Source organism: Kogia breviceps, chromosome 10, assembly GCF_026419965.1.
Source record: "Kogia breviceps isolate mKogBre1 chromosome 10, mKogBre1 haplotype 1, whole genome shotgun sequence".
NCBI classification, from domain to species: domain Eukaryota; kingdom Metazoa; phylum Chordata; class Mammalia; order Artiodactyla; family Physeteridae; genus Kogia; species Kogia breviceps.
The window spans coordinates 83,551,891-83,570,724 of NC_081319.1; the positions used below are offsets into that span (position 1 = coordinate 83,551,891).

At 44.3% G+C, this 18,834-nt stretch overlaps 1 protein-coding gene across 4 annotated transcripts; it reads right to left on the minus strand.

Annotated features, from left to right (window-relative positions):
• Positions 1 to 265: 265 nt before the first annotated feature.
• GSTA4 (glutathione S-transferase alpha 4) lies at positions 266 to 17,686 on the minus strand. Of its 4 annotated transcripts, none has more exons than XM_067006387.1 (8): positions 17,581 to 17,686; positions 16,521 to 16,625; positions 9,757 to 9,808; positions 8,137 to 8,269; positions 7,124 to 7,265; positions 5,423 to 5,554; positions 2,184 to 2,321; positions 266 to 416 (listed from the first exon to the last, which is right to left on the minus strand). In XM_067006387.1, exons 2-7 carry the CDS (start codon positions 16,608 to 16,610, stop codon positions 2,199 to 2,201), a joined length of 672 nt encoding a protein of 223 aa, XP_066862488.1. In that variant the 5' UTR covers positions 16,611 to 16,625; positions 17,581 to 17,686; the 3' UTR covers positions 266 to 416; positions 2,184 to 2,198. The 4 variants fall into 4 exon arrangements, with proteins under 4 accessions (XP_066862488.1, XP_066862487.1, XP_058931329.1 ...); XM_067006386.1 differs by having other exon boundaries at positions 16,989 to 17,629; XM_059075346.2 differs by lacking the exon at positions 266 to 416 and having other exon boundaries at positions 1,715 to 2,321.
• Between the last annotated feature and the right edge of the window lie 1,148 nt (positions 17,687 to 18,834).

Consider the following 18,834-nt stretch of genomic DNA (forward strand, 5'->3'; position numbering starts at 1 on the left):
CCGATGCAGGGGACACGGGTTCGTGCCCCGGTCCGGGAGGATCCCACATGCCGCGGAGCGGCTGGGCCCGTGAGCCATGGCCGCTGAGCCTGCGCGTCCGGAGCCTGTGCTCCGCAACGGGAGAGGCCACAACAGTGAGAGGCCCACGTACCGCAAAAAAAAAAAAAAAAAAAAAAGAGAGATCGCCCTCGCTCAGAAACCAACTGCAGGTTCAGGGAGTGTCTGGTAATCTGCTGGAAGTACTCACAGAACTCACAGAAAACGGTCATACTCACAGCTTCGGTTTATTACATGGAAAGGATACAGATAAAAATCGGCCCAGGGAAGGGATGCACAGGGCAGAGTCCAGGAGTGTTCCAGGCTCGGAGCGCCCAGAGGTCTTCATTCTGCAGAGCCATGGACAGCGCTAACTCCTCCTGACAAGCATGTGTGACAACAGAATTCTGTCACTGGGGAAGCCCACCCGCGTCTGAGTCCAGAATTTTACAGGAGCGTCATCGCGTGGGCATGACTGACCGCCCACGTGGCTGATCTGTCTCCAGCCCCTCCAGAGTGGAGCTGACACCACATAACCCGGAGCCCCTGCCCAACATTATATTGTTGGTGAGGCTCAAAGCCTACACCCGAGATCATATAGTTGTTATCTGGCTGGCCCAGGGCCCCCGGCAAACAAAGATACTCCTGTCAGGCATGTCTCTGGATGGTAAAATCCCACCAAAATGGTAGGAGAGGTTCCAAGTCTTAGAGACCACCTCCCAGAAGCCAAGGCCAGACCTGTCTCTGGGGAAGGTGAGACCCCTTACTGCATCCGCAATCCCCATTTTCTTCTATTTGTTCTCTTGCTCCCAGGAGGCTGGCGGAAACATCAGCCGGGACCACCAGGGCTCCTCGGGCCTGCCCTGTGGTGCACCTGCTGCCCTGCCTTTGCTCCTTCAGTAGTTCTAAATATTAGAGCGACGACAGAGTGCTTGCATTGTGAAAACGTGAAGACAGAGAACAATCTTCACGTCTGCGTTGCGTTTTCCTCTAATAGAACCCTGAGGGGCCTGCATTTACTGTGACAGGCATTAAGGATCACCTCACAACTGTCTGTTTTTCACATCTGGGCAAAAATCCCTCCTGTAGTAAGGAGTGAGTGTGTCCACTTTATGAGACACGGATCAAACACTTGCCTTCTTCCAGTTTTTAAATTCCTAATTATTAGATACTCTCAAAGAGGCAATTCTTTCTTTTCTAAAATTACTTCTGCTGTTGACACATCTATCTTGCCTACTGCGTGGTGAATTTTTTCTAAAGCAAAAAATTCTGATCTAGGCCTCTGATCTAGGGTTTTGTCTCCTGGCACCATGCTTGGCACATAACAGGTGCTCAATTAACATTTGAGATGTAAGTCAACACATGTTTAAAGCAGTATTAAGAAGCCATACTTTTAGTTCTGAAATGCAAAAAATTAGAAGCCTCCAAATAACCATTTGGGTAGTATGAGGACAAAAGTTAAATATATTTATATTTTCTTATACTTGTGTCAAATATAACTGGAAGGATTATACAAATGATAATGATGTTTGCCTGTAGGGAGCAGAACCAGAGAAAACTGGGGGGACAGGGCTGAAAAGAACACTTCCAACTGTATAGCCTTTTATACTTTTTTGATATTTGAACCATGTGAATGTATTCCAAACGATTTAATTTAAAAATTCTAGCAGCAGGGCAATGAATTGTAAATCCTTTATTTTGGCAAATATCAATGGCATTCGTTACTACCATGGATCTATTATTATTATAGCTCAGAGGAGAGTTACTCACTATCTAGTGAATTCCACTGTTATTAGACACTAAAAACAGGAAGAGACTGGAGGGGGGTTGAGAATGGGATAAGGAGAGGAGAAAAGAAGCTCAGGGGACAACAAGAAGTCCTACCCATCCTCGTTACCAGGAAATGAGTAGACAGAGCAGATCTAACTTAAATGCCGGCCCCTCCAAAAAGGTGTTCAGAAGAGGTCCCGTAACAATCACTCACTGGACAATAAAGGTTGATGCTTCTAGAAGAGATCTCCTTGACATGAAAGACCAACTTAGGAACAATATACACAGCACCACGACAGAGCTGGATCACGGCAGCCTGGCTTCAATTAAGACACAACTGTGGACACAGCGATTTCTGGGGGACAGCGCTCACTCACAGCCGTGCTGCTGTCCTACGGCATGAAGATGTTGTACACGGTTCTCACGTAGATGTCATCCGGAGGAGGCTTCCTCTTGCTGCCAGGTTCAAGGAATTTCTTAATTGTAGGGATATTACTTATTTTCACTGTGAACTCCTGAAAAGGGAAAACGCAAAAGTTCAAGGCTAAAAGCAAAGGTATTCATTTCTACGAGAATAGGGCGGTGCAAAATGGCCCATCAGTTTGGGGTTAGTAGATGCAAACTATTACGTATAGAATGGATAAACAACAAGTTCCTACTGTACAGCACAGGGAACTATATTCAATATCCTGGGATAAACCACAGTAGAAAAGAATATAAAAAAGAATGTATATAAATATGTGTATAACTGAGTCACTTTGCTGTACAGCAGAAATTAACACAACACTGTAAATCAACTATGCTTCAATAAAAAAATAAACCAAAACAACCCCAAAATGGTCCATCAGAATACGTTCAATAAATATTTGCTATAGAGATCCAAATAGAACTGTCATCCAGCACCTGTTTAGGGTCTGATCTCTTGGTATGATCATTTATAATCTCTGCCAACAGTGGCTGGAATCTAGGCCAGGCTCTATACAAATCTCACGGTTCATACTGAGATGTGAACTCTTTTCAGCGACAGAAAAATAAAAAGATGCTTAGGATAGGAGTATACTTGCTTAAAGGAAAAAAGGAAGGACGAAAAAGACATAGGAAGTACCTCAAATGTATTGTTCTCAGAAAAAATGCATTTAAATAAAAGTCATTTAAATAAAATTGTTTTAAAAATTCATCAGATAGTACAAGTTACATTTTAAGATTCAGCTGCCTTGACATTTTTACTCCTATTAACAAATGAATCCTCTTTCTGACTATGTGTGAAAGACGGCCAGTTGCATTTTTTGTAGCCTAGGCCTCAGTTATCAGATACCAGATACTCCCGTAAACTGTAATGGAAGAAAAAAAATTTTATTTTTCATTCATAGAGTCAAATCTTACCAATTTTCAGTAATTAAGAAGAAAAATCCATTTGATCTGGTGAAAATTCTGAACTATACGAAGAACTGTATATCCATCATATATAATTATTCTAACAAAATCTTTCAAAATAAAGAGGTCATTTATTTATTAAATGTCTGCTATGTACAAGCACAGCCTTAATTAAGCAGGCATACAAACATACAGAAACATTCATACATATATCACTAATATTAACAAAAACTAATAATTATGTCAATTAATTCTATGTAAATATGACAATCTTCTCTTATTACTTACTTGAATGTTTGTATTGTGGTATTCATATTATTTGTGTTATTACCAATAATTAGAAGCTTTTTCCAAAGGATTTATCGTTTCGAGATTTACCTGGGGCATACACATGTCATGTATAATAAAACTTTTATGACTTTTGACTATTTATTTTCCCCTTTAATCAATGCAGGAGTGACCCTTTAATTTAATCAGATCTGGTGTTAGATTCTGAAGTCCTTTAATATTGATACTTGACCTGTTCAGTTATTAAATTTGTTTACACAGAAGTACCTGGGATTTAAAAACAAATTGTTAGCATCATGGATGGAAAATATCCACAGGTCCTTGGGCCATTTCAGGGATCTATTGGTATTAAAGGCAAACTTTAAAATGTCCATCTCTGTGCCTGCAGGAAGAAAGGAACAGAGAGCTGAACTATATAATGGCTATTTGCCTTGTTGAAGATTTCTATTCCCATTTTCTGGGTGTATGTATTTAACCAGTGGTTGCTGTCCTCATTAGTATGTCAAAATGATGTTCACTAGACTTGGAAAAAAAAATTTTTTTTAAGTATATGTGTTACTCTTTGGAGATTTAGTGTGTGTGTCTCTCTTGGCTTTTGATAACTTGGTCAAAGATGTGTCCATCTGGTCTTTATAGGGGATTGGCAACCTTTTTCTATAAAGGACCAGTTAGTAAATATTCCAGGCTTTGCAGGCCATACGGTCTGTATCAGAACGACTCACCTCTGCTGTGGTAGCACAAAAGCAGCCTTAGACAATGCATAAATGAACAGGCCTGGCTTTGTGCCAATGAAATGTATTTACAGACACTGAAATTCAAACTTCATATAATTTCATGTGTCATGAAGTATCACTATTCTTTCGATATTTTTTCAACCATTTAAAAATGTAAAAACCACTCTTAGCTCAAGAGTGATACAAAACCACGTGGCAGGCCTGATTTGGCCCAAGGGGCCAACCCACCAGCATAGAAGAAAGCCCACTGCATTTGGAGATAAAAGGCTAAGATTCTAGACAAAGTTGAGATACCCACTAACGAGGCCATCAGGCTGCTGACGTCTTTACCCTGGGTCTCTATTTCTTCATATGTATTCAATATATTGAAGGCATTGGAAGAAACTCGCTTTTTAAAGCCCTTTTCTGCTTCTAAATTCTATGATCGATCCTGCAAGAATAACACCGAAACATAAACTGAGTCACGCACAAAAGTCTGTCCTTGGAATGTGAGGAAGAAGAATGGTGAGAATTCTCTGGGGTGATGTTTTAGGGTGCCTCTTATTAGCTCTCAGAATTCAGGCTCCAAAATTTCCAATTTGAGAGCATGTTATTTCTTTTTTTTTTTTTTTTTTGCGGTATGCGGGCCTCTCACTGTTGTGGCCTCTCCCGCTCCGAATGCGCAGGCCTAGCGGCCATGGCTCACGGGCTTAGTTGCTCCGCGGCATGTGGGATCTTCCCGGACCAGGGCACGAACCCGTGTCTCCTGCATCGGCAGGCGGATTCTCAACCACTGCGCCACCAGGGAAGCCCGAGACCATGTTATTTCTGAGAAAGGGAGCCACACTCTGATGACGAGGCGGTTTTTGATGGTGACTCTCGGGTCCTCCCGTCAGCACATACAGCACAAGCAGATGAGCAGCCCCTGGTCCCTACGACTACGTTTACAGCAGGTCCCTACTGGCAAACTGTGTATGGGGTTTGTCGCAAGAGTGCAGTCATGCAACAATACCGAGGGACAACTTCTTTCACATGTAAACTATCTTTCAGCTCTAAGGGTCTGGGAACCAGAAAACCAATTTCAAGTCTGCACCTTCATTTCATTTTACTAACTAGAACCGAAAAGAATTACACACACACACACGTGCACACACACACACATACACAGCCTACCAAACAACAGATATCGAAGGAAGGCCTAAGAGTTCTGGGCCAATTTTCTCAAACGTTGTTTTATGTACCTGGAGGTGAGGAAAGGCAGACAGGATATTAGGAATTTTCTCTTCTAGAGCCAGAATGGTCTGGAGTAGAATTATGTCTGCAAGGCTCAGCTGATTACCGACAAGAAACCTTTGTCCATGACCCCGTAAAACCTGCAGGGTATAAACATTTTACGTTGGTTATATATAATACTTGAGATGGAGAAAATGATGAAGGTGTGGAATCAGTGCAGTGTCTGAGAAGGGCTGAAACTACAACCTTGTCCTTTTATCCTTTTACGAATAACATCAACTAAGAAGTTGTTCCCTATATGAGAGGGAGAGAGCGAAAAAGGTGTAGATATGAAAGCATCCTTAAGTATCTGCTTTACATCAGAACGAGGCCCTAAAAAGGGAAAGGAAATATTAATTCTAGATTTCGAATTAATCCAGGGCTTTAAAAGGATACCTCTATCCCATAAATGTATCTACAGAAAAGAATTAGCCCTGATGCATTCAGGGGAAGTGATGTAAGACGTAAGCCACTGGTCCTGTCCGAGGAGTCTAATCTCACTTGCCAGTTCTGTGTTTCTGTGTGTCGGGACTCACAGTCATAAACGAGACATGACAGTAAAAAAGCAGGCTTCCTTTCACATCTTCTAAGACAGGGAAAATTAAAAGAATGAGAGTTCATCCTGACTCCCATTTTGAGAGTAACACAGGTGCAGAGATTCATAGGAATAGCCGGTGATCGGGAAGGGGCAAGGAACAGTGATAGAACAGGGAAGATGCCCTTTGCGGACGCCCATGAGTGTGTGTGTTTACGTGTGTGTGACAAGGACTCTAATATGACTCCAAATCAAACAGAGCTACTGGAGCCGGACAGGGAGAGGACGAAGAGTCCAGAGTTGCAGTCCTGGCTCCTGTCTTAGGCATGTCACCCAGTCTCTCTGTGATTCTATTTCATTACGGGTAAAAAGAAGGTGACAATTATTTAGCTCATATGTTCAGTGGAGCCCTGACACAGTCTGGGCCACAGGGACAGAGGAACCAGCAATGACCCTCCTCCAGGGCACCTGTTCCTCCCTCGTCCCAGCACTTTTCTGCATCATCGTATTTTACGTTCACAAACTGCCTGTGGGCAAGAGGCCACGAAACCAAGGACAGAAACCCTCAGAAAATATCTCTCCTCCTTCTTACATCTAATTCCACATCAATGGCCAGAGGAAGTCTGCCAATTCCAGATTTTCACATTCTCTTGTTTTTTAATTGAAGCATTTAAAATGTCCCTCTCAGGTGAGGAAAACAGAGGAGGAGTTTGAAGCTCAGAAAAACAGACACGGTAATGAGACAAGATATAACAAAAGAGAAAACAAACAGAACACAGGGAAGAGAAGTAAAACAGCAATGGTTCTTCTCTTTATACCAACTATCAGGTAGGATGATGAAAGAATCAATGAAGTGGGTGGTTTCTTCTCTTCTGTATCCTGCACAAGGTGGCACCTGGCAAATGTAAGCAACGCCAATGCACACATGGGTGAGCCCATATTTTTCCCAGAAAACATGGAAGACTCTGGAAGAGTCTGGGAGGCTCCAAGACATCCTGGCTTTGTGCTGATGGCACCTGTGAGCCCTCCGGAGTCCAGGAGGTTGGTCTAGCAGGGCTCAGCTTTACTCTGCCTGAGCAGAAAGGGGCGTTCGTGGTCTGGTGATGCTGTGTTCACAGGCTTCACTGCCACCTACCTTTTCGAACACAGGAAAGTATCTAATTATAGCCTTCTGGGCCATGTTCACCACTTCCTTTTGCTGATCGTCTGGTTTGAGGAAAGGATGCATGATAATCAGTTCCAGAAGATCCAGGGTCCCCTCCACGTACATGTCGATCCTTCAAAACACAAACAAGCCTTTTCTCAGTCACCCCTCTCTTTGAACTCATTGGCTTCCACAACTAAGTATCCAGAGTGTTTTTCTCTTAAGGCTCTGGCAACTTAAGCACCAAGAAGCATTCATCTCCACCTGTCCCTTTAGAGCAAAGGTGCAAAGTCAATTCTAGCTGTGATTCAGAAAAATCTCTCAGAAACACCTGTCACACATCTCAAAGCACAAGAGCCACGAATGTCCTTTCTCCTGGCCCCTACTCTGCCACCCTCACTCCAGCACCCAAGCTTGGTGCGGGTGGAGCTTCACATTTGTAAAAATAGTGGGTATCGTTTATAGGATGCTTGGTGTGTACCAGGCACAGTGCTAAACACTCTATATCCGATATTTCATTGAATCCTATGGCAGTATGAGGAATGTGCTGTTATTATCCCCATTGTACTGGAAACTCATCAGGACACTGGAGCGTAACACTTTGCCCTGGGTCATGATCCAGGAGGTACAAGGACCAGGCTCTGAGTTCAAATTATAATCCAGTGCACAGTATCCTGGGCCTTGAATGTCACAGCAGCTTCCTATTCCTAATACTCAGCAATAATACATTTGCAACAAAGGTAAAAAAAAGACTATCAAAGCATTTAAACATGTTGAAACCTGCACCAGACACAGGCTCTAATATCTGAATTCAATTCCTTTCTCTCATTTTACTCAGACTCTCTGTACTGATTTTCCACCTGGTCTTGACCTTTCTGGGGGTTTGTTTTCTGTTCCCACTAACGATACAGGACATGAAGTGGACGGGTGTGCCGTAGAGGACGACCAATCAGTTAAGCACTGGTAAGTGGACAAGTGAGAACACGCCAGAGGGGTCACAGTACAGGGTTCTCTCCTTGAGATCTTTGCCGAAGAGATGGTGCTTGTCCGCTATATAGTGGAGGATGCTCCGGGTCTGCACTAGCTTCATCCCATCAATTTCAACCATTGGCACTTGTTGGAACAGCAGGTGGTTACCTGGGAATGGAAGCCCAGAGTTAGAAGTGATCTCTTCCCTGCAGCCCCATCAAAACATGCTCTGCTGAATGAAAAGGGACAATGGGACCGCAGCCTTAGGAAACAGGCTTAGGAAGCTCCCCCAACTTCATTCAGGGGTGCAGATTTAGCCATAAAACAAGCCTGAAAACTAGCATTGATCCAAATCTTCCCTTTTGATTTTCACCCCAGGAGAAACACCTAGCCTCAGTGACAAAGGGTAGGGGAGATGTAGTGAAGACGTTTTTTAAGAGGTGTGCTGGCCAATACAGTAGCCAGTAAGCGGCGTGTGTATAGTTAAACCAAAATGTAAGTTAATCAATTTTTTGTGTGTGTGGCTGCAATGCACAGCTTACAGGATCTTAGTTCCCTGACCAGGGATTGAACCTGGGCCCACAACGGTGAAAGCCCAGAATCCTAACCACTAGGCCACCAGGGAACTCTAAATTAATCAAACTTTTGAAAAATTTAAAACTCACCTCGTTGGTCACCCCGGACACATACAAGTGCTCAAAAGCCACATGTGGCTGGTGGCTCCTGCGCTGGCCATTGTAGAACAGAACATTCCCATCACTCTAGAATGTTCTATGACTGCACTGCTTGACAATCTGATCATGAAACCTAAGTCACCAGCTGATACTCACGTATAGGCGTCCACTACCACAGTCCACCTACCACCAAGTATGCTGTCACTGGTCAAAAAGTAACCCACTACTTTCTTCAAGAACCCTGTCTCAAACACTTTCCCCACAGCAAACGTTGGGGAGAGTTGAAAGTACAGCATACAGCCCAGTCCTCAAGGCTGGGGTCTCAACGGGGTCTCAAGGCTTGCGGGGAGGTCTCAAGGCTTGGGGGTACATGCGGGTCTAGGGGAGATGTGTACTCAGCACAGGCCCAGTGATGCCAGGCATCACATCCCTGCAGAGCTGGTCCCTCTCCGAGGAGCCTTGAGTTGGGCCTCAGGACCCTGCTGATGGCCGGGAGGGAGGATGCTTACAGGGGCCTGGGTGTGGAGGGAGGGTGTGACCAGGAGTTAAAAGGGGGCCTTTCACTGATGTCACACCTGTTTGGTACTTATTTCAGAAAGCACCCCAGTGTAAATGGTGACTTTTATCTGCGTACTTCAAGCAGGTGCAGATGCCTCAGGTAGTTCGGAGGAGGTGGAAAATGAGGAAGGAAGGGATGAGGGAGAGGAAGAAAGGGGAGAAAGGTAGAGGTGAGAGAGATGGAGAAGGGCTGCCCATTGGGACGGAGGGAGGAACTGCTCCTTCCCTTTCGCCAGCTTTTATAGAACTACTGAATACGAAGAGACTTCCTGGCAATTTCGGCTACTGTTTCCTCTTGCTTGTCTGGTTTTAGGATACTGGTCTGGATGCTTAGTGTCAGCAGTATCTTTGCCCTTCCACGTAAAGATGGGTTCTTAGAAAAGAAAATCAGCATTACCGACAGTAATACATTTTGATACTCACCATCCTGCAACTTCTGCAACTGTTCTTTTGTTTCTAAAAATTCTTCATCAAACTAAATTCAAAAAGACACCCCCCCCAAAAAAAAGAAGCGAAATGTCATTACAGGTTCAGGACTGAAAATACCAAGTTAAACTGCCTCCAAAGCAGAGAGGAAGAACATACTCAGTACCCACATCTTGTTTCTAAATATCACTGGACTCCCAGAAGAAAAGGTTGATTCTGTTATGTCAGAAAGTGAGGATGTACTCAAAGACTAACGGATATGTCAAAAGCAAAGGCATGCAGGCTCCTACCCGAGGGATTCTCTAGCCACATCTGGGACAATTTAAATATCGAAAAGAGTGCGATCAGTTATGGATTAGAACACAACAAAAAAATCCCTGTGTCCATAAATGATGATTCTAAAAAAAAAAAAAAGGGAGAAGAAAAGCTCTCTTTTACAGAATTAGCACTAAGTAATGTAGAATTATTCCCAATTAATGATAAAATTAGAAAATCACCACTTTTCACCCTATAATGTAATAACTGATTCTGGTAAGGATCATAACGGATGCTGAAGTCATTGGGTCATGGGGCATAGAATAGTCACACAATCTCAAAGTGTCACCCCACGAGTTCCTTATTATGACAAAGAAAAAACATCTCTGCAGATCTGGAGATCCCAGCATCCACCTAACCAAGTGGTCAAACTCAGCTCCCCACTGGGGGACACCCTGAGACATCAGGTGCTCCCTGCTGTGACACAGTGAGGACACTGCAGAAAGAGCTCGCCAACCGATTTAACTTGGATCAAACTGCAAGGTGAAAATGGGGCATATCCAGGATGTGGGACGCTCTGTAACATAAATGGCCTGTTTTGTTCTTCAGCTCCTCCAGGATGTGCAAGGTTTGGAAACTGGTCTGGGGGACTTTTTGCCTCTGCCGTTCCCACTCTGTGGTCCTCGCCACTTGTCTGGCTCCCGTTTCCTAGCCATCTATCCTCTTCCCGACCAAAAGCGAGAATTCTGCTCTCAAGGGCAAATCTTTATTTAAAAGGGAATCGACTTTAGCCAGGTAGCCCTCTTCTGATAATTCTTTATGTCATTTGGCCTCCAAGCCACATAACTGATTCCTTACTTCTGTTGGCAGAAATTCATGCAAGAGACTCAATTCCTCCTTCACACATTCCTTTTCTGTTAAGTGAAGGGTAGGGAAGAAACGAACAGCGTGCAGGTTCTGTTCTATTGATAGACGAAAAGCGACTAGAGAAATAACCACCAAATATCTGAATCTTGAGTAGATCCTGGATGGGGGGAGGGGTAGTTATAACTGCTAAATAGTTAAATAACAGTTACATAGACTTTTGGGGGACGAGAGGGAACTTCTGAATATGAATCGTATATTAGATGTTGTAAAGTTAGTGTTAACTTTCTTAGTTGTGACAATGATATCGCGGTTATTAGAACAATTATTTCTCTCTTTCTTAACAGGGAGATACATGCTGATGTCTGTAACTTACTTTCAAGTGATTAAGAATAAATAAAGCAGAGAGAGAAGAGGGAAGGAAGCAAATGTGGCAAAATGTTAACAACTGGCCAAGTTAGTTAGAAGGTGTCCATTGTACTATTACAACTTTTCTGTAGGTTTTCAAGGTTTCAAACTAAAAGGCTGGGTGGGGAAAAACACTGAAGAGTTTCTTTTCTTGTGATAAATAAAACTCGTGCTAATGGACTGATGCCCTTCACATGCCCACTGAGTCCCCAGACGGTTCCCCACCAGCATCTCTCCCTGCGCTGCCCCATCATCCCAGGAGGGGCGGAGCTGACAGTACAGACATGGCCATTCTCTCTTCCGCCTCATTGGGCATCAGGATGTGTAGGCGTGGCTTCTCCTACTCCCAGGGTCCTCCCGTGTGAGGAGGGGGCCTCAATGCCCCTAGAGGCACTCCACCTGTGGCCCAGGAAACACTAACTTCAGGGAGAGAATGTTCTAGGCATTTGTCCAAATGCCCAGCTGGTCAGGTGTGATGCTGGTGGTGTTCCCTCTGCACCACGGCTCTCACACTTTTATGACCATGATCATTTATAAAGTACATGGGGAAGTGTGTGTGTGTGTGTGTGTGTGTGTGTGTGTGTGTGTGTGTGTGTGTGTGTGTGTGTGTGTGTCTAGGCTCATCCCTCAGAGATTCACATCCAGTAGTTGGGAGAGACCAGAAATGTACATTTTAAAAAAACGAGTCCTTCTGAGCAACATGGGTGGACCTAGAGATTAACATACTAAGCAAAGTAAGTCAGACAGAGAAAGACAAATATCATATGATATCACTTATATGTGGAATCTTAAAAAAAATGACACAAATGTACTTATTTACAAAACAGAAACGGATTCATACACATAGAAAACAAACTTATGGTTACCAGGGGGAAAAGGGGTGGGGGAGGGATAAACTAGGAGTTTGGGATTAGCAGATACACACTACTATATATAAAAGAGATAAACAAAAGGACCTACTGTACAGCACAGGGAACTATATTCAATATCTTGTTATAAGCTATAAGGGAAAATAATGTGCAAGATATATATAACGATCACTTCGCTGTACACCCAAAATCAACTACACTTTAAGTAAAAAAAATTTTTTTTTTAAATTCCTTCCAAATTGTTCCGATTCTGGTTTTTGACTTCTGGGAACACGTAGCAAAATGCATGCTCTCTCTCACTAGAGAAACTCTCTTCCATCAAACTTTATAAAACTTGGTCTGTAAGAACAATCTAGCACCGGAACAGGAGATTGGAGGGTAGGAGAGGGAGGAAGGGAAAAAATCACCAGGCAGAGAGCTTGGAGGAGCTGGCGACTGTCTGGCTGCTGCTCCGGGCTGTAAGGACAGACAGTGTGCGGCTTCCATCCACACAATCAGACGTCTCTGTGCCCTGATGGGGTGCTGTTCCCGCTGGGAACCTTGGAGAAGTGCCCATGTCCACACCACCCGCTCCCTCCTCACACGCCCCCTTCTTCTAAGTGAACTGCCCAGAAGTCCTGAATGAGGAGTTTGTGGCCTTCACATCTTCTCTTTTACACTGTTCACCCCCCTCTCCACAAGGAGGTTCTGACTGGGCTTGGGGTTGGGGGTGGTCTTTAGGCACATGAAGCTCCAAGCAGCCAAGAAGCAGCATCCAGCACAGAGCAAGGTCTGAGGACCCAAATCAAGCGTGAGATGGAGGACGCTGACTCCCTGAATCAGGCCAGGCTGCCTCTCAGCACGTGCGAGGTACCTAGTTACTGGGATGCGTATGCTTTACACATCAGGCTCTAATGACACCGTGACCCTGGGAATCATGAACTCATCCAGCGGCTGCCGGCCTGGCCCTTCTGTTTCAGATCTGTATGAGCACAAATGTAGCTGAAAATGTCACTGGGCACAGAAAGGAGAGGGACCCCTGGTACCACCTTTTGGGAATTGTTCCTGCAAACCACGTGGTCAGCCCTCGTGAGGGAGGCCAGTCTAGCTCCCTCCACCCTGGTCAGAGGGGTGGGCTTGAGACCCACGCTGGGCTAATTACTGTACCCCTCCTGCCTGCCGGGTTGAGGGTAGGTAGATCACATGACCCACGTTCCTTTTTGGGTTTCTTTTTTCTTTTTTTTTTTTTGGCGGTATGCGGGCCCCTCACTGTTGAGTCCTCTCCCGTCGCGGGGCACAGGCTCCGGACTCGCAGGCTCAGCGGCCATGGCTCACGGGCCCAGCTGCTCTGCGGCATGTGGGATCTTCCCGGACCGGGGTACGAACCCGTGTCCCCCGCATCGGCAGGCGGACTCTCAACCACTGCGCCACCGGGGAAGCCCTAGCCCTAGGGTTGGGTTTCTATGATTGTAACCAAGAATGCTGACTCACAGCAGAGTAGAATGAAGCTAGGGAAGAGGAGCTTTGACAAGGGATTCTAGTACATACACATATAAGACACCCTCTTCAAAACCTATTAAATAATTGCAAACTCAGAAGCATACAGGGGTTAGACAGGTGACGTAAATAAGCTGACTAGGTTCAAGTCAAAGGATCAAGAATTGTTTCACTTTCCTCTTAACACAATTAGAAAATGTGTCCTGAGACTACAGGGAATGACGGGGGCTGTGCGGACTAGAAAGATCCATCTCTAGGGACCGTCCCTACTCAGAAGCAGCAATTGCTGCCCTATGGAAATGAGGCCCCAGGATCATCAGATCTGCCAACTTCTCAAGAGAAGTCAGAAATCAGAATTTGTATATAAAAATGATTTCAACTAATTTAGAAAACTGTAAAAACACAGTGTGGTGAGTTATAATGATAGGTAAGGAAACCAAAACCAAACCAAACCAACGGTAAGAAACAAAACCCCAAACCCATCAACCCTCATTTGTCACCTCTGGAGGTTGCTAGGGTAATGACTCATTATTCTGAAAATTGATAAAGTGGCAGAATGAAGCATTTATCCTGCTTTTCTTATTTGAACTGTACTTCAAGGTAATTAAGTAGTTAATCAGTGAACAATTACTCCTTATAAGAGTATCACAGTTAATAAGTTTAGGTGAAATGATAGGAATAGAAAAATCACCATTTTGTAACCTCTAACAGTGGTGATGATCGAGGTTGCAAACGACACTTGAAAGGGTGATGGAGGAAACTTCATACTGTGTGGAACAGGCTAAGGTCATAGAAACACACTGATCAAACTCAGCAACGCTGGAAACAAGACAGGCAGACATCATGCACCTCGGATGTCGCACAAGAGAAATACGATCGCAGTACCACATCTGCCACAGTCTGGCAGAAAAAAAAAAATAGAGATAGAAAGAAAAAAAGGAGCCTGGAGTTGATCGGACTTCTGGATCCAACTAGTAGTTTACAGGAAATATAGAGAATAGAACATGTTAAAATGAGAGTAAAGCCGCCAAATCCAGAATGGGGGGCATTCTAAACGCAGTTTCTTCCACAAATGGCACTAGAAACAAATGCAGACACTTAGCACCCAGATCTTGGCTGCAAATACCATTTTCTAATAAAAGGGACCAGGGCTCTTTGGAGAAGTACTAGGGCTAGGGAAAGGAAAATACAAGATGAGCCTGGAGCATCTTGGAGTGTCAGAAAGTGAGAAAATGCTGAAGGAAATAAAAACAGTAAAAAGGGTTACATGGAAAGGACACAAGAGCCAACCTGAAAGAGCCCCAGTGGCCAAAGCTGGAACTATTTGAGCAACAAAAGAAAAGTATTATTGAATTTTAATCGAAAGGATAAAATAAATATACTTAAATTCATGCTGATATAAATAAATTATGGAATAAATAAATAAATGGGGGGGGAGACAAATCCTCCTTACATAAGAATTCTAAATGCAGATACCAGGAGGTAGAGCTTACTTCCCATCCTTGGGAGTGTGGGCTGAATTTAATGGTTCTCTTCCAAAGAACAGAGGGAAAATTGGTTGATGAATAAGGAGCCAAGTGACCAGGCTTAACTCTACCAGTGACGACTCATGATGTCCTGTAACCCCTCATATGATGTAATAAGAAGGACACTTCATTCCATGGTCTTCTTCTCTCAAACCCGCTCTAATCATGAGAAAAACATCCAACAAACCCCAAATGTGGAGGATTCTACAAAAAACCTGACCAATACTTTTCAAGACTGTCAAGGTGGTGAAATAAAGGAAAGACTAAGAAACTGTCACAGATGGAGGAAAGCTAAGGAAACATAATGACTAAATACAATGTTGGATCCTGGAACAGTAAAAGGACATTAGTGGAAAAACCAATCAGATTTGAATAAAGTCTGTAGTTTAGTTATGCACCAATGTTAATTTCTTGGTTTTGATGTGGTTAGGTAAGATGTTTTCATTAAGGGAGACAGAGACAGTTACATGGGAACACTCTGCACTATCTTTAGAACTTTTTTTATTAATCTGAAATTACTTCCAAATTCAAAGTTTATTTTTTTTTAAATGCAGAGGAAATGTTACAGATTTTTTTAAATACTGAAAGAAACGTAATCAAATGCAATGTGTGGACCTGATTTAGATCCAGACTGAAACAAGGTCTGTTTGAGACAATCAGATTGTTAGGTGATAATAAGGAACTGTTGTTAATTTTGTTGGGTGTGATAATGGTATTGTGGTTATGTTTTAAAATGCTCATCTTTTAGAGAGCAAAACTGAAGTACTCACAGACGAAATGTAAAATATTCCCAACAAAGCAAGCAGAGGGGAGGAGATAGATGAAACAAGATTAGCATAAAGCTGATGGTTGTTGAAGCTGAGTGACAGGTACATGGAACTCATGGCAATGTCCTATCTTTGCTCATATTTGAAAATTTCCATAAATAAGAAGCTACAAGAACAGAACAAAAACAAGACCAAAACCATTGTGGGCCAAAGCATACAGGAAGGAATGCAGACAAGATAGGAAGGCTGCCAGTCTGAAGCCACTGAAATAAATACGAAATTCACCTAGAGATTCTATATTCACAAAAGTTCTGGCTGTTAACTGGCAAATTGCAGGTTCGTTCCTTTTCTCCTCATTAATAAATATTTACTGGTGGTAGATCAGAAGCCAATGATTAAAGCTGTAAGTTAAATACAATTTCATCAACTACACTCCATTTATAAAAAGAAAAAGTCTTGAGGGGAAGGACTCGTCTGACTCACTGAAGCAGGTGTGTAATATTAATGGGAGAGGACAGGGCTCCGCCATTTATGTTTCCCTCAAGTCTCAACGTTGTAGGACAAATCTGTGCAGAAACAGCATATAGGTAGGGTACCTCGACTCCAGCGGCAGCTAAAACCCATCGCACGGATTCCATCCGGCCTCGTCCATTTGGATAGTGGAGTTTGGGCTTCGTAGCCATCATGGCCTTACAGGTTTTCTGAAAAACAAACGCAGCAGCTCCTCGCAAAAGAACAGCCTCAATTTCGAGTCCTCAGCCCAGAGTTCAGGCGCTAAATGAATATTCAGGATTTTGGCACAGAAAACTGTTTGGGGGGTTTTGTGGTGGTTGGAAGGGAAGGGATTATGTTTTCGTTTTTCTAACTGCGTTTTCCCCCCACTCAATAAAAACAGACCACCATTTTAAAACTTAAAAAAAACAAAACACTTGGCTTTCATACCGTTTCACATCGTTACGATTTATTACTCTGGATATTGGGAAGCTGCGGCCATTTGCTGTAAAGACATCTATCTGTACTAGCAGCACGGGACTTCACAGAATCAGAACATCATATACTCTGACCTTGAAAATCTGAGATTTCCCAAATTCGGCCTTTACCGTCCAGACGCTAAGGGCCGCGGAGGAGACGTACACACCCGTGGAACCTCTGTAAAAATTCACTTTCACACGCATCAGATTTGAGCCTCACAGCAACAGGGAGGTGGGGAGGCCGAGGATTACTACTGTCCGCAAGACGTGCGTCGGTGGGCAGGCCCGCGGTGGCGGCCCCGGATCCTGCACGCCCCCGCCCCGCCCGGACACGGGCCCCCAGCGGGGGCGCCGATCACGGCGGCCGAGATAGGCTCCAGGCGCTCCGCGTGGCCGCTCAGCCCGCGCGGCCCGCCCCGGGGACCATCCGACCCTGCCTTCCACCCAGGGTTGCCGACTCCACAGAGCGGGTTAATCATGATACGCACACTGAGCCAAGCAAGACCCCCACCACAGCCCAGGGGCCCCCATCTGCCCCGATGGGGGCGGGGCGCAAAAGACCGGGGCAGGAAGACAGGAATAGGATGAATGCGGGGGTGGTTCCGGGATGGAGGGAGAGTGAGAAGCTCGGAGCCAGGAGAAACGAGGGGAGAGGGCAGGTGGGGGCGGCAGAAGGGAGACAGACCTGGGTCCGCTCGGAGTGACCAGACCGCACAAAGCGCCCAGCAAGCGGTCTGCAGCCAGGGGACCCGTGGGCGGCCCGAGGCGCTCTCGGTGGGCGAGGCCCCGCAGGATTTCACCAATAGACACGGCAGTATTTAGCATTCCCCTCCTACCTGCAAGGCATGCTGGGTAATATGAAAACAACCCCAAATTAAGCCCGTTTTGCACCAATTTTAGCAATTTTAGCGATTAAGTGATAATTTAAGTGTTAGTTAGGGTAAGACTTTAAAGTGCCTTTTAGAGATCCGACTAGAAAAAAAAAGAAAAAACCAAGTCGACCTATGCAAAAAGTGAAAAATCTCTTCAGGTTTATATACTGAGTGCTCTGCAGTGTTCTCTCGGATGTGAGGGCGATCTGGCTGCGACATCTGTCACCCCATTGATCGCCAGGGTTGATTCGGCTGATCTGGCTGGCTAGGCGGGTGTCCCCTTCCTCCCTCACCGCTCCATGTGCGTCCCTCCCGAAGCTGCGCGCTCGGTCGAAGAGGACGACCTTCCCCGATAGAGGAGGACCGTTCTTCGGTCAAGGGTATACGAGTAGCTGCGCTCCCCTGCTAGAACCTCCAAACAAGCTCTCAAGGTCCATTTGTAGGAGAACGTAGGGTAGTCAAGCTTCCAAGACTCCAGACACATCCAAATGAGGCGCTGCACGTGGCAGTCTGCCTTTCTTTTGACAATGTTTTTAAAAAAGCATCAAGTAGTTTTTAAAAAAGCATCAAGTAATTCATAGATGTTTAAAATATATTCATTTAAATATTATATATATTTATATATGCACATATTTTTTTCTCCTCTCCCTCCTTCTTTCTTCCTTGACCCAGTGAATCGAATCGTCTTGAGCTTCTCCTTCATTTTGTACACTTTTGAAAAAACTGCTTTAAGCCACAGGTTAAACATAGCACCTTCTTGGATGGAAGGAGGAAGTGGGGGCCTTGGGGTAGAGGTATCAAAGGGGCTAAAAAAGTAATTTGGCTGGTAGATAAGTTAGAACTTTAAAATATTTTAAAACCGTCAAGGCTTAGTATAGAAAAATTCACATGAATTTTAAAGTTAAAAATATATGCCTCCAAAAGGCCTTCAGAACTATCTCTTGCTTCTAGAGGCAGCTTCTGCTATTTCTCAGGCTATAGATGTTGCTGATTGTTGTTTTCACCCAGGAGGGGTTTTTGAGATTACCTGGCTTGAGAAGCCTGTGCTGTTGATCAATTATAGCAAC

Coding starts and splice junctions, on each gene's coding strand:
- GSTA4 (XM_067006386.1), bottom strand. CDS start 17,099: ATGCGTGTGAAAGTGAATTTTTACAGAGGTTCCACGGGTGTGTACGTC. Junction 5,555..7,123: donor ACTTTCCTGTGTTCGAAAAG/GTAGGTGGCAGT, acceptor TATACCCTGCAG/GTTTTACGGGGTCATGGACA. Junction 2,322..5,422: donor CTGCCTTTCCTCACCTCCAG/GTACATAAAACA, acceptor TTCCCTTTTCAG/GAGTTCACAGTGAAAATAAG.